The sequence below is a fragment of the Malus sylvestris genome, chromosome 3, assembly GCF_916048215.2.
Source record: "Malus sylvestris chromosome 3, drMalSylv7.2, whole genome shotgun sequence".
NCBI classification, from domain to species: Eukaryota; Viridiplantae; Streptophyta; class Magnoliopsida; order Rosales; family Rosaceae; genus Malus; species Malus sylvestris.
The window spans coordinates 34,986,724-35,002,047 of NC_062262.1; the positions used below are offsets into that span (position 1 = coordinate 34,986,724).

Below are 15,324 nucleotides of genomic sequence, written 5' to 3' on the forward strand. Positions count from 1 at the left end.
TAAAACTTCCATTGTTAGAGAGGTCTTCCTATATTGAAGGAACTCTAAAGTCACATGTGTTGTGTATTTCTTTATTGCTTCATTGTTTGGTTTAGTTTTTACAACACCAAACACTATGCCTTCAACGGGCTCCTTCCGCCCAATGGTTGACAAAAAATGGAAAGTTTCACCTGCAAGCAAGCAAGCAAGCAACCAAACAAAAATCTTATGAAGGGGGTCTGCAAATGCAAAAATATCTATATGTATAAGAATCAGTAGTGCTCATTTTAGACATAAAAATGACATATTTGTTGATCCTCTAAAAGCATATGTTATGTCAAAAATAATATTCATGCAAACACACAAAATTGACCTCTATTAGAGAGTGTCAGTAACGAGGTTAGTTTTGTGTGTCTAAATAGTTTAGTACTCTACAAAAAGACTTCTATGTTAAATTGTTAAAAGCAGACAATCACTCTTGCACCGAGGTCTCAACGTTTTGTTCGTATCAAAAGAACATAATCAAAAAGTTAATATCGCGAGAAGATTGTGCCTGCGGAATGGTACAGATGGCGGAGCTGCTCATGTACGTAATGTCCTGGGAGTAGAAATCCCCGACGCATTGCCTGGTTTGCAAAGAGGATGGCGACCGCGAGGGAGAGGCTGATAAGATTTGGACTGGCTGTTAGGGTAAGGAGGCACCTTGCTACGAAAGCATTCGTTTCGAGGCTTTTGACTATCCTCACTGAGATTCCATAAGAGGCTGCTGCCAGTGTCGATGCGCAAGTAGTATGATTTGAATGGATCCGTAGAAAAGCCGCATTGAAAGTGCCAAGGCCAACTTGTATAATGTAAGTTGCAATAAGCTCAAATTGGAGCTTCGGACGGATCAAATCGTTGGTCCTCGTTTGATTTGTATTAATATTTGTGTTGAGGGTCGATGCAATGGTAAAATTGAGTTGCGGCTTAAATAGTATTTGAAAAAATTTAATAGCCATGGTTGGTAGGCTGTTAAGTTTTATTATATACTATTAATATTTGTTAAGTCTCTTAAAACTTTTATTGAAAAATTATATACTTTTCCATATGAGTAGTTTTTTCCTTTGCTTAAAATTTTCCTTATTTGCAGTTTTTTCCTTGTTTAGATTTCCTTATTAGGGTTTATCACATAAGAAAATATCACGTACTTTTCCGTATTAGCATAGCAATTATACCATGCATATAGTTTTTCCTTTTCTATAAATACAGATGAGATGCATGCATGTCTTTGAAATCGTGCATGTATTGCAATACCGGTTTTGAGGGAGGAGGATTCTCTCCCATCATAATCTCTCTCTCATTTTCTCATCTTTTATTTGAACAATTTTGATTAAGTCACGTTAACATACATCTCTACCTATCTTTTTCTTTGGTAATAATATTATTGGTTTGTTCTACCATGTGGCCTTTTTGTACCAAAGTAATTTCGTACTGCAAATAGGATAACGAATCCTAATCTAATCACAAATTTAGTGAAACTTTATCTACTATCTAGCTAGTAGGCAGTCACCCTTACCTAATTCATTTTTAATATTCTTGTTGAAGATGTAAAAATTACAATTAGATTATAATAAAGTCTATCCTTTCGACAAAAAAATAAATAAATAAATAAAAAATTGATGATAGAATGTTAAAAATGTACATGTTTGCTAAGTTAACCTAGCAAAAGTTGTTAAAAAAAACATTTTGTATATGGACACTCGCTATAAATTTAGAGAGCAACCGTTCATTCTGGTATTATGTATCCTTTATAGACTCTCTTCTCGCTCTAAGCGTGTGTATGAGAGTTGTCATACACAAGAGATTTTTCAATGAGCCCGAAATAAGGGACGGTGCACCATTTTATTACGAATACGTCATGATACAAAATTATTTGAACTACAAGATCAAACCAAATTATAGAGCAAGATTTGATAAGTAATAGTCAACAAATTGGAATTTATTTTTCAATATATAATATTATACAAGTAGAGGAAAGTCTTTGTTTCGAGTATTTCTCCACTTGTATGATAACATATGTAGTATGTGCCCGTATTCCGTATCACTGGAAAATCTCTCATCATGCAAATGAGATCAAATCGTCTATTTCCGTCGATTCAAATCATAGCCGTCGGATTTTCTGCATATCCCTCTCTTCCAGACTAAGAAATCATAGCCGTCGACGCAAATCCAACGGCTCAAAAGTACTTTGGCCTGCAAATTAGGGTTTCCAATTCGTCCGCCTTCCCCAATTCCTTCATCAATTTCTAAATCTTTTCCAATTCCGCTCAGCAATGATGAATCGACACCCAAAGCACGAAGAAAACAGAGAGAAATTCAACGGCTCGAGATCGAATAGCATGAAGAAGAAGAAGAAGAACATGAGGAGGATGGGCGGGCAAGGGCTTTCACTCGAGGCCTTCGCGAACGCCAAATCGAACAGCAGCTACTTCAACCCAGCTTTGATCAGTATAAAAAGCCATCTCTTTCAATTTCATTTTGATTATACTCTGTTCAATTTTGCTTTTTTTTTTCTTTCAATTTTTTAATTTTTATTTGTTTCTGTTTCAATAATTTTCCTGTTTATATGATCTTCTTTTAATTTTATTTAATTTGATTGTTGGGTATGAATTTATTATGATTTTAACGAACTGGGTTCGTTCTGATTTTGTATCAGAGAAGCAGAAAGAGTTCTACAAGAATTCCAAGTATGTGAACAAGTATAAGAAGTCACTGAAGCAACAGCAGGGCAATCCTCCATTGGCGATAAGGCGCTTCGAGGTTTGATTTCTTTGGCTTAAGTTTCATTGGATTTTGTTTGAACTTAGGGACAAGAATTGTTGTTAAGAAAACCCAATTGAAATCCTGTTGTGAAAGCACAGTTTGGGGTTGTTTATTTTTAGAAAAACTAACGAAAAAGGCTTGAAAACTTTGAGTTTTAACGATAATGACAAAATAAAGGGTAAAGTGAATAGTAACATGATTGATTTTTTAGTGTAAAAATATGGTTTTTCGTTAAAGTGAACAATACCAGGAGTTTTTCGTTAAAGTTCCCTTTATTTTTTGACGTACAGGAGGAGATTGAAACCGAATATGGTAAAAAGGAGGGCGGAACGGAGTATGTTAGTAAGAAGGAGAACGAGACTGAATGTGGTAGTGAAATGGAGAACGGAACTGGAGATGATAGTAGAAAGGAGAATGAAACTGGAGGTGGTATTAAGATGAGTAGGAACGACAAGAAGAAAAACAAGTACGGTGCTCGTAGTATATTCAAAGTGTATGAGATGAAACATGAAGATGAAGAGAAGGCAAGAATGGAGAGGGAGGCGATTATTCAGGCGAAGAAGGAAGAGCGAGAAAAGGTGGAAACACGAAGGAAGTCTGCTAGAGAGAAGATGCTTAAGAAAACGCGTAAAGGTCAGCCTGTTATGAAGTACAGAATACAGCATCTTCTGGAGACTATTCAAGGTTCCTCAAAGCAAACGTAGTTAGCGAAGATTCAGAGTTCGTTTTGATATTTGGATAATGGTAACGTTGTTGATTGAATTACTACTCAACTAAGCTTGGTAGGAGCAATTCCAGTTCCTGGAGCAATGTAAAAACAATTTTGATACCGTTAGGGCAGCGAATCGGTTCTCTACATATTATTGTTCTAATGGTTCTTTTTGTATAGCTGGTGCTTATTGATCTCAGTTCTGTTTGACAAACATAGGCATGCTATTAGTTATGAAACTCATCTAGCTTACAACGGAAAAGAACTCGTTTAGCTGATATGATACGACTGAACCAGCCATGCACCAAGCGAGGATCATTTCGGTCATGTTGTTGTCATGCACCAGCACACGCAGATGGATATGAAACGAGCCAGTGTTCGATCATGAAAGTTGTTGGCGGTTCGGAGGTGGTATGCGGATGAACATGATGAGTATGAGAGGAGTCTAAGGAGGCTCGCTGCTGGCTCCAAACCTGCAGCAATGGCAAAGCTGCGCACCGTTATGCTTCTGCCGAAGTAGAAGCTCCTCAGTATCAATACAACTTTCCCTAGAAGCTACTTTTGAGTTTAGAGTCCAAAACGTCTTTTGGTCATTTGAGTCCAAAGCTTTTGGGCTCCAATTTTAGAGCAACCAATTTGAAGCCCATGCATTAATCTTCGTTATGTTTTATTTTTCTTTTGAGTTGAGAGAGACATACGTGGGGTAACCACACGGTTAGAGTTGTGCTATCTCTTACACACCTGAGTTTGGAATCTCTAGATCCATCTCGGGGCAATTTGGATTAGTATAAAGTAGAATATTGTTACAAATACGAGTGTTGAAACAACATTGGCTAGAAGCAGATGTGCTTCTCCTGTGCACCCAAATTTAGCAATTTAGATTAGTTTAAAGTATTGATAAACAGAAATCCAGCTAAGGATTATTATCAGGTTGGTGAAGTGAACCGGCTAGAGCCCCACCTCCCAAAACCTAAACTATTTTATTCAATTTGACCTGATCCGAATCCGATATATAGCGTACTCGGATTCCACAATAATTTACTTTCATCCTTTTTTATAATGTTATCCACACACTCCTTTTTACCTCCTAAACACCCTTGTTAAGTTCTGTCAATTGATCTTCTTAAATTCATTTAACTCGATGGCCAGAAATTGAAAAGAATGTGTGAGAGGATTTGAGTTGTAGATTGCAGGTGCAGTAAAGAATTTTGGTACAAACTTTAAAACCACTGGGCAAAGCCACAGACTGAAAGTCTGAAGCATTGCAACTTTACCTGAGGCCATTTTGCAACTTTCCATCATCATACAACCAACACTTACTTTGATAGGGTTGGTTGGGAGTGAAACAGTAAAATCAGAGGGGCAGAGGGTGATGAAATCTCCAGAATAATTATGGTAAAAAAAAAGGAGGAGAATAAAAATGATGATCATCAGTCAATACCCTCAAACGTGTGGCCATCATCATCCAATAAAAATGTCTGCCAAATTTGATTGCCCCACATTCACTCACTCATCTCACTCATTCACCAACGTTTTCTGGTTTTTTTCTTGCTTTTGACAAGTATGAATTTGGTCAAGGGTGTTTTGATGAAGTTTTACTTTAGTCTCGGTAGTTGGTACGTATGTTTTTATTGTTATAAACCGTCGTGATTCAGGGATAAAGTCTTAAGTTTGTCAGTTTTTTCTACGAAAAATGAGCAGTGTATGGAGGACTAGACGAGAAGTGCCAAAATCACCCTTTATCTTAAGAGAGATTATATTCACACACATCAAATTACTTCTTCCATACCCTTTTAATTTTTTAATTTTTTCTACACACCACTAACACTTGATAGAAAAATATTAAAAAATTAAAAAAGTATGAGAGAAGTAATTTGAGGTGTGTGAATATAATCTCTCTTATCTTAATTAGTGATTCTAAGTCTGGATATATATACTAGCGGCTAGCTAGGCCTAAACTAGCTTGAGCCATGAGGTTCCGTGAAGCCAACAGTTGAGCATGGAGCACAACAAACGTGCATTTGTTGTACCAGATTATCTCGAATTTGACTAGCTTCAGGGACTAAGTTGGACTAGTTTAGACTAAATTAAACTAGACTAATTTAATAAAGCGTTTGGTGCAGTGTCAGACTAAGAAACTAGATAATAACAAATTCTAATATAATATTATTTAATCTAACATATATTATTATTTTATTATTTAATCTCTTTTTCTTTTTTTAATTTCTCTTCTTCTCTCCTGAAAATTCATTCCACACCTACAGATAATTCAAACAATTGCAGAGCAAATCAAATGTCAATTTCAGGTCACATTAAACCCAGTTCGAAATCAAAACCAAATGAAAACAAGAATCCCAAGTCGCTGCTCTTGGCAGAGAACACGCCGCTGTCATCCCAATCCAGCCAATGTCTTTATTGTCGTCGTAGGCTCCGATGTTTTTAGCCTCCTATATTCCTTCAAGCGCACTGGGCGGCTCACCCACCGCTGGGTTCACAAGATCCCGCCAATTGTGCGAAGCCGACAAGTCCGAGGTTGAGTTTGAAGCACAGCGAAGCAAATGGCTAGAGCTGGACAAACGACGGTAAGAGCAGGATCTTCCTCAGTTCGAAATTTTGGGTTCAGGGTGAGGAGAGATAGAGAGAGTGGTGGTGGGCTAGTGGTGTGATCTCGCTAGAGTTGACGAGTTGTGGTGTGATGGTGGTTGTCGGTACTGAAGAGAACAGAGAGCAAAAAGAGGATGAGACGGAGCATACAAAGATGGAGCAAACGAGGTCTTAGCAATCCCATGAGTATTGGGAGGTCTCGCTAAGAACTCCTAGTGAAGGAGTTTGTCCATACAAGTTCCGTTTAATCTCATTAAACATAATCCCACTACGGAACAAACACGTAATTAGACTAATAGTTAGTCCAGTCTAGTCCAGTAACACTTAGAGAGGGCAAATAAACGCCCCCAAAGGGTTTATACTTTGAGTGAAGATCCTCGCAGGATCCTCTTTGTGAGCATTCTGGGGATCCTCTAATCACATCCGTTCATTGTACATCGTGCGGCCTGTTTTTGTCAGGCACTGTTTGTATTCAATTTTAAATAAAAAAAATTTATAATGATTTCTGACCGCATGATGTACGATGAACGGAGGTGATTGGAGGATCCCTGGGATTTTCACAAAGAGAATCTAACGAGGATCCTCCTAGTATATTTGGATACCTGAAGGCCACTAATAGTTACATTTTAAAGGCCTTTATGCAAAATGTATTGTTATATGTATTCGGTGTATTCTTACACGAACAAGGGGTCATTTTCGTCAATTTCGTAACAAAATTACTATACTTGGTCTGGTCCATTTCATTTTAAAACCAGTTTGATCTGGTCCCTCCAAATTTAGGTCGGCTTGACCCGTGCCAACCCTTATTGAAATGTGTAGTGTAATGGAAATGCAGAAGACAGAAGCAATATCATCAATTATACCTTTTATTTTTGGATTTTTATCACAAATGATTCTGAAATTGACCATCCCCATCAAGATGGTCATTGAAATTGAAAATCAATCAATATGGTCTCTAAAAATAGGTGTCGCAAATCAATGTAGTCATTTCATCACAATTTTGTTAAAAATTTTGTTAAGTGCTGATGTAATGTGGCACATAAATTTGCCCCATAAATCATTTTTTTCTCACAAAATGTCCTTGAAATTGACTCGCGACACCAAAATGGTCTCTGAAATTGACCCATGACATCAAAATAGTCCATGAAATTGAAAATTGATCAAAATGTAAGTGTCTCAAATCACTGTAGTCTTTCCATCACAATTTTGTCAAAAATTGTATTATGTGCCGATGTGACACATAAAATAGTCACACAAGTCTAATTAAATTAAAGAAATTACAAATAAGCTTAACAATTTAATAGTTGATAAAAAAAAGTTGCGAACAGAGAGAACTTCATAGTGCAAAAAGATAAATAGGCTTACAAGTAGGCCCTACTATAAGAAAAAAAAAATTCATAGTTCAAAAAGATATTTAAACAATTTTTTTAATTAATTATTAAACTTACATCAGTACATAACAAAAAAAATTTACATAATTATGGTGGAATGATCATATTGATTTCAAGGACCATCTTGATGATATTAATTTCAGGGACCATCTTAATGATGTCGATCAATTTCAAGGATCATTTGTGATAAAAACTTGTAAATATTGTGGGGCCTATTTATGTGCTACATCAGCACTTAACGGAATTTTTAACAGAATTGTGACGGAATGACCACATTGATTTGCGAAACCTATTTTCATGATTACATTGATTGATTTTCAATTTCAGAGACCATCTTAATGGTGAGGGTCAATTTCAATGACCATTTGTGATAAAAACCTTTTTTTTTTTTAAATTACTATTATTAAGGAGCGGGGAAGGATTTAAAACTATATAATAATTAAGAAAGGGAGGAATTTCAAATCGGAATGCATAGGTGAAAACTTAACACCATATCTACTAAGATATTAGACCACATGTATCAATTATGCCTTCTATAACTTTGCAACGTTTGTTAACTACTTTTTTTTAATTTGTTTTCTTTCACAAAAACCTTTTTAGCATCAATGAGGTCGTTGACGAAAATTAAACATAGTAAAAGGTTCAGAGGCGGTATGCGGATGAACATGATGCGTATGAAAGGAATCTAAGAAGGCTCGTTGCTGGTTGCAAACTTGCAATGGTAAAGCTTCGATTTTTTCAGTTTCGATTGGACGTTTGGTTCTTTTCTTTTTTTTCGTTTTTTTTTTCTGTTTTCGATTTTTCAATCCCACCCTTACTCTAAAGTCTAAAACTTCTTTTGTTCAATGAGTCCATAACTTTTGGGCTCTCCTTCAGAGTCCTAGTTTAGAGCAACCAATTTGAAGCTCATACATTAATCTTCATTATGTTTTCTTTTTCCAAGTTTTGAGTTGAGAGACGCAGACGTGGGGGTAGTCACATTAGTATCTACCTCGTCGCAATATGAATTAGTAGAAAGTAGAAAATTGTTGCAACTTGCAAATGCAAGCGTAACAAAATTGGCTAGAATGGAGGTGCTTCTTCATTTTTTGTTGAACTAATACTTCAATACCAGGGCAAAGATGCCACAAGGATACAGAGAAAGCCTACTAGGAGGCAAACAACCAAAATAAAGCAAAAAACACCAAGTAGTGCAAGGGGATACTAGAAACCTTGACGTCACATCTGATGCTAACAAAACGTCACTCCTCACACTACCAAGAAAAAGACCTAAGGACGGCAGGGAAGCCCATCATTACAAAAGACATGTACAAGTTCATTACAAACAGAACAAGCACAAAACAACAGAAATAACCCTTCAAACAAACAAAAGTCTGACCCAAAACAGAAATTGGAGCCCATCATAGAAAACGCAAAATACAAAGAAACCTAGCAACTTCTTCAATCGTTCTGCATGCACGTGGAGGTGCTTCTTCTACGCACTAAGTTCAACAGTTTAGATTAATTTTAAAAAAATAAGGAAAAATAATGAAAATGGCTTGAAAACTTTGAGTTTTAACGATAAGGACAAAATAAAGGGTAAAGTGAATAGTTGCAGGTTTGACTTTTTAGTGTAAAAATGTGATTTTTCGTTAAAATAAACAGTACCGCGAATTTTTCATTAAAACTCTCCTTAAAATACTGATAAACGGAAATACAGCTAGGGATCATCATTCGGCAAGTGAAGTGGGTCGGCTAGAACCCCACGTCCCAAAACCCAAATTGTTTTACTTCGATTTCACCTGATTCGAATCCGAAATCAAGCATTACTTAGATTCGACAATAATTCACCTTCCATCTTTTCCAATTTTTTTACCTCTCCACCTCACTCTCCTGATTTACCTTTTTGGGCAGCAAAGGCTCTGAGATGTACATTGCAGGTGCTGTAAATAATTTTGGTACAAACTTTAATATCCCTGGGTCCAAGCCACATACTGAAAGCCTGACGCATTGCAACTTTAACTGAGGGCATTTTACAACTTTTACATCGTCATACAACGAACACTTACTTTGATGGATATCATGATAAGTTGGTTGGGGGTGAAACAATAAAATTAGAGGGGCAGAGAGTGACGAAATCACCATTGATGGGATTGAGATTTACTCCGGATATCTTTGTTCGGAACACTTAATTTCAACCATGCGGTCCTTCTTAGCTTATTCCAATAATTCATTTTACGAAAATTTAAAAACTTAAAAGACCCAGATTTCTTTTTTTATTTTCTTTCTCTTAAACAGCCCGAATCTCTGGTCAGATATTGGGATCCAGAGTTGATCTCATTACACTTAGTTTGTTGGGGTGAAACAGTAAAATCAGAGGGGCAGAGAGTGACGAAACCACCAAAAGAATTATGGTAAAAAAAATAAAAAAATAAAAAAATAAAAGGAGGAGAATAAAAATGATGATCGTCAATGAATATCCTCAAACGTGTGGCCATCATCATCCAATAAAATTGTCTGCAAAATTTGAATGCTCCACACTCACTCGCTCATCTCACTCATTCACCAACTTTTCTTGTTTTTTTTTTTTTTTTGACAAAGTATGATTTTGGTCTCGGATGTTTGGATGAAGTTTCACTTTAGTCTTTGTAGCTGCGTATGGTTTTATTGTTATAAACCGTCGTAATTCAAGGATAATAACTTGAGTTTGTCAGTTTTTTCTACAAAATATGAATAGATAGCCATGTGAGTGATATTTGAAAACTTTTAAAAAGACTAGTCTTTCATTGTATCGAACACACGTATTAATCCTGATCTCGAGAGTACACTTTAAACTTCTTGGTGCCAAAACATATAGGAATGAGGATCCTCTTTGTGAGGATCCAGAGAATCCTTTAATCGTGTGCTTTCGTCGTAAATCGTGCAATCAATTTTTATCAAATACTATTTGTGTTTAATTTTAAATATAAAATTTAAAATGATTTCTGATCGCATGATATACGATAAATGAACATGATTAAATGATTCTCAGAATTCTCGCAAAAATCCAAATCCAAACAGGATCCTCATTCAACATATAGTGAAACAACCTACACGTAAGTATTCACCATAACTCAACATCAAACTTTGACCTAGTTGTTTTTTTTCTTTTGTTTTGTGTATTGGCTTCTCTTTTTTCTTTTTCTTTGGGTCAGTTTTCAGTAAGTGGTGGGGTTGAGGGTGTCTCTGTCACGTTGTTTTCAACCTGTCCTTATTATCTCTACTGTCACTGTGTCTGTGGTCTCTCTCTCTTTCTATAGCTTAGGTCTCTCTCTCTCCTCTCCCTTTCTCTCTCCCTCCCACCCAATAAAGATTAATCAGAGTTCTTTTTCTCACTCAACTCCCTTTCTTCTCCTCTTTCATTTCCTTTCTCTTTTCCCTCCACAAGATAAGCTTACCGTATATACCGTCACAATAACATCTCCCTCCACAAGATAAGCTTACCGTATATACCGTCACAATAACATCTCGTCTTTGAAACTTCTTCTGAGCTAACTTAACCTACACCGGAGACGTCACTGTAGAAATTCACTAGGGCTATCCTTACAGTGACTAAAGAAACTTCTGCATGAACACATCGGTTACATGATGACAGTATCTCAAACCCATTTGACACGAGAGGCTTCCAAATCTAGTTTTCGCCCGTCAAAGATTAAGCTCCAAGAAAGAAACAAAGACGCATCAAATGTTACAAATTACAATTGAAAAACATGAAGCTTTATTTGCTGAGAAGGCTAACAATGTTACATTTGGGGTTCACACGGCAATTACTTCCTGTTGAAAAATAAGGGCCACATAAAAACATATGCAAAAGTCTGCATAGTGTAGACAATGGTGGCTACGCCGAATAGAAGAAAAACAATCATACATCTCTGTTCAGTTCAATACATTGCAACAACAGGAGTTTCGAGTTTTCAATCTCTTTATTAATCGCTAACTGGTATCCCATAGCTCAGCCAATGGTAAAATGATGGCGATCGAGCTCTCGAGCCTCTGTATACCTCCTCCTCCCTACCCCCGCCGCCACGCTCCAATCAGAGCTGCATATATATTGAGCTACCGTACACATGAAATTAAACGCGAAACAATTGAAGTACCATATATGAGTGTGTACCTGCCAACATCCATCCAAGACATCCAGAGGGTTTGAATCGTGGAGATTCGTCCGTGTCAAGTAACCCTCAATGCCGAATCTTCATCCATGGTCCAAACAAAACCAGGCATGTCAAACCTTGGCCCTGCAACGGACCTATAGATGTAGAGCTTCTCAACGGGAGAGCTCTCCGGCCTGGATTCTGGGTGCCCCCTCTCGTCAATAACTTCAACATTTAGCCTCGGCAACCTCTGGCCAAGTAGCTTACATGCTCCATAACTCACTGAGCATGAAGACATCCAAAGGGATCGCATTGTCTCCAGCTTTGCAGCATTGGCCAAAAGAGCCTTGTCACCAAAAGGACAATCCCTGATCTCCAATTTCCGAAGATTATCGCACCCAGACAATATATGATGAAGCCCCAAGTCACTATCTCCGGCAAAGGCTAAAGACAGCATCTCCAACTTTTTACCATAGGTTCCGATATAATCAAATGCTTGATCAGTTAGTAGACCAGAAACGGACAATCGCCGGAGATTCTTGCAGTTCTCAACAATGGCCCCAAAACCCACATCAAGGGGCTGAAGGGTCAGGTAGTCGGGAATTTTGGGCTCAATTATACAAAGACGAAAACATGTAAAGTTAGGCTGGTTCCTAGCAATGGTGATTAATGCATCATTGGACATTTGCCGGCAGAAGTACAGAACTGAGTGGAGCTTTGGACAGCCCTCAGAAACAGATATGAGGCCCTGCTCTGTCAAGGACACATTTGGTTCCACCACAAATGGATCCGAGGGAAACACCCTTAACTCTCGTAGATCCTTGCAAGATTCCGCCAGGGCATCAAGGCCAACATCTTCAATGTAATCCAATACCTGTAGTCATGTCCTTAATTAGCTACAAATCCAACCCTTGGACCCTAAGAAAAATTAAAAGCAGAAGAGACTGAAAACATTACATGAAAAAGGACATACCCAGAGGCGCTGCAGATTCGGGCATTGGCTAACAAGCTTTACAAGATCCGGGCTTTGAATTGTGGAATAACTCAAATTTAGTGATGTTAGCCCAGGGCAGATAGAATAAATAGCTGGAAGATATGTTGGTACCACATCCCAAAATCCAGATAGGCTCTTGAGTTCCTTGCATCCTGAGATGGCACATGATAGGATTGCGAAGACATCAGGCCGCAACTCAGCTGAGTAGGCCCCTGTGCCTAACTCAGTCAGCCTAGGTGCCAGGCGAAGTAGATTGGCTAGCCTGTCAAGAGGCACGGAACGATTGAGCCGGAGACTCCTCAGGTTGGGACACCTAGCCACCAGGCGCTCCAGGGCAGAGAAACTCAACTCAGACCCCAAGCAAGCAATGTTAAGGGACACAAGTGACGTGTATGTATCAGGAAAATGGCTCAGCCAATGCCCACTCAGGTCCTCCACATCGCTCTCATGCAAGTCCAGCTCCCGTAGATTCCTGCATCAGCAAAAGGAAAGAGTGCACCCATAAGAACATAAATTTCACAACGCCGAGCAAAAAAAGAACATAAATTTGCTAAATGAAGCAATTGAATAAAACAAAACAAGACTACAAAAACTAGTTTACTAATTAAAATTAGCAACTCATCAAATGACAGCGACTAGACTTCTAAATTTGTTCAACTTTTCCACAAACTGAACCATCACCACCACACAAAACTTCACACTTTTTCCAATCCCAGCATTCTTATAAGTAAAATGCATCACTACTACGAGTAATTTCCCAAAAGCAAAAGCTAAGAAATAAGAAACTAAATCAAAAGAATCTTTGAGCAGCAAAGAAGAATCTAGTGGTAAAAATCTACAGCGTCCAAGGAACTACTACCATCCAAAACTTTGAAAACAACCTCACATCTCAATACTCCATATCAAACAAAGTAGCCCAGATAACAAGAAAGTAAAAAGTAACCCAAATGATCCTGACTAGACTTTGCTCATTAGACATTCACAGAACAAGAAGTTACCACTCAAATCTATCAGAACACCAAAAGTAAATAATTCAGATCCAAGAATGGAAAACATCTGGGACTACCCAAAACTGGGAAATTATCTCCTGCAAACGACCTTCAAAGGCAACAATGTGCAGCTCTAAACCAACCAAATTAGATCTCTTCACGCATTTACTCAACACTCTTCACAGAGCAAACATGTCAAAATACAAAATATTGGGCATGAAATTGAACATTTTTAAATCATGGGTGTTGTAACTATTTGAGGCCTGGCCAATGGTCATAAATGGAAGCTTAAACTCAAGCAATTCCAGCTCAAGTGCTCGTGCTGTAAGAGTAGAGTGAAGAAATCTCACTCGTTTCGCTATTAAAACCCGAAAGATTCAAACTTTAATGCTTTTGAACACTTGAATCATACTCAGCAACCAAAAAGAACCCACAAATTGTTCAATAAACAAAGTAACATTGAAACGGATCGAAACCGAAATTTACAGATAAAGTAACACAGAACAAGCAAAGCTCAAGCTTTCATTTCCCATCAAAACCAAATACAGTGCAAACCAAAGATGCGGAAGCAGAGAGAGATACCTGCAATTGGCAGCAATGGAGGCGAGTCCGTCAGTACTGAATCCCTCACAGGACGAAAGCACGAGGAGCTTCATATTCTTGAAGGACTTGGCAATCAGCTCCAAGGTCTCGTCGGTGACGACCATCCTCTTGAGCTTGATCTCTTCAAGCCAAGGGTAGGCGCTGGCCATGGCGGCGATCCAAGGGTACACGTACCCACCCCAGCCTTCCGGGACCAGATTAAAGTCGGCGAAGTGAGGCTTTCCTTTGAGCTCAATGGATCTAACGTCCGGGAACCGCCTGATCAGCATCCTGGGGCTGACGGCGTAGCAGTTCCCGATGAAAATCCTCCGCCTGCACCACCGTTCGATCTCGTACCACGACTTGCACACCGTCGAGATCGAGTTCCGGTCCTGGTCAGTCTGTATGAACGAGAACACGTACTCCAGAACCTCCTCGGGAAACGAGTTCACCATTCTCTGCATTTCCCGCATCTCAATCTGGTCGAAAAGCACTAAAACGACGTCGCTCTTCCGACTGCTCTCGATTCCAAGCAGCTGGATAAACAGCGAAACAGAGAGAGAGAGAGACGAAGCAGAGGAAAGGGAAACGGCGTCGTCTAGATTAGATCTGAGACTCCATTAACGAGCTTATTCGTTGCAGGTATGCAGATGAGAGAGAAAGTAGAGAGAGAGAGAAGTGAGAGGGAGAAAGACATAGAGGATAAGGATTTTATGTTGAGATGGGGTGATGCTAGATTTTAACCGGGGTTAAATCGAGAGGTGGGGCTCTGTGCGACTGATGCTGGTTCACAGTTGAGATGACGACACGTGTGGGAGGGGAGTTGAGAGCCGTTGGCTCACGGTGGCAGTGGGGTGGTCTTATCTGCTGGGCGTCCAAGGGCAGCCGCATAAAACGGGTGTACGTGAAGGGGGTAGAGCCCGTGGCCGTGGGGTTGTTTCAAAGCAAACGAGAAATTCTTTTTTTTTTTTTTTTTTCCAAACAAAGCAAACGGCAAGTGGCTATTTACCACAATAATGGAAAAAATATTGAGCCTTTGCATAATAGTGTGAGTTCAAACCTTATCGATGGATATTTTAACATCTAATCTAACAAAATATATCGTTTGACAAAAAAGCAAAGCAAACGAGATTTTGGACATAATTTCATATTTCATTAATAA

The 15,324-nt window shown here is 38.5% G+C and overlaps 2 protein-coding genes across 2 annotated transcripts; one reads left to right on the forward strand and one right to left on the reverse strand.

Moving 5' to 3' along the window:
• Nucleotides 1-2,159: 2,159 nt before the first annotated feature.
• On the forward strand, nt 2,160-3,639 carry LOC126616373 (rRNA-processing protein FYV7-like). The gene is made up of 3 exons (XM_050284428.1): nt 2,160-2,466; nt 2,675-2,778; nt 3,072-3,639. The coding sequence occupies exons 1-3, from the start codon at nt 2,292-2,294 to the stop codon at nt 3,483-3,485; spliced, it is 693 nt and encodes a 230-aa protein (XP_050140385.1). The 5' UTR covers nt 2,160-2,291; the 3' UTR covers nt 3,486-3,639.
• Nucleotides 3,640-11,204: 7,565 nt separating this feature from the next.
• On the reverse strand, nt 11,205-14,884 carry LOC126616369 (protein TRANSPORT INHIBITOR RESPONSE 1-like). The gene is made up of 3 exons (XM_050284424.1): nt 14,163-14,884; nt 12,571-13,063; nt 11,205-12,471 (listed from the first exon to the last, which is right to left on the reverse strand). The coding sequence occupies exons 1-3, from the start codon at nt 14,633-14,635 to the stop codon at nt 11,674-11,676; spliced, it is 1,764 nt and encodes a 587-aa protein (XP_050140381.1). The 5' UTR covers nt 14,636-14,884; the 3' UTR covers nt 11,205-11,673.
• Nucleotides 14,885-15,324: the final 440 nt, after the last annotated feature.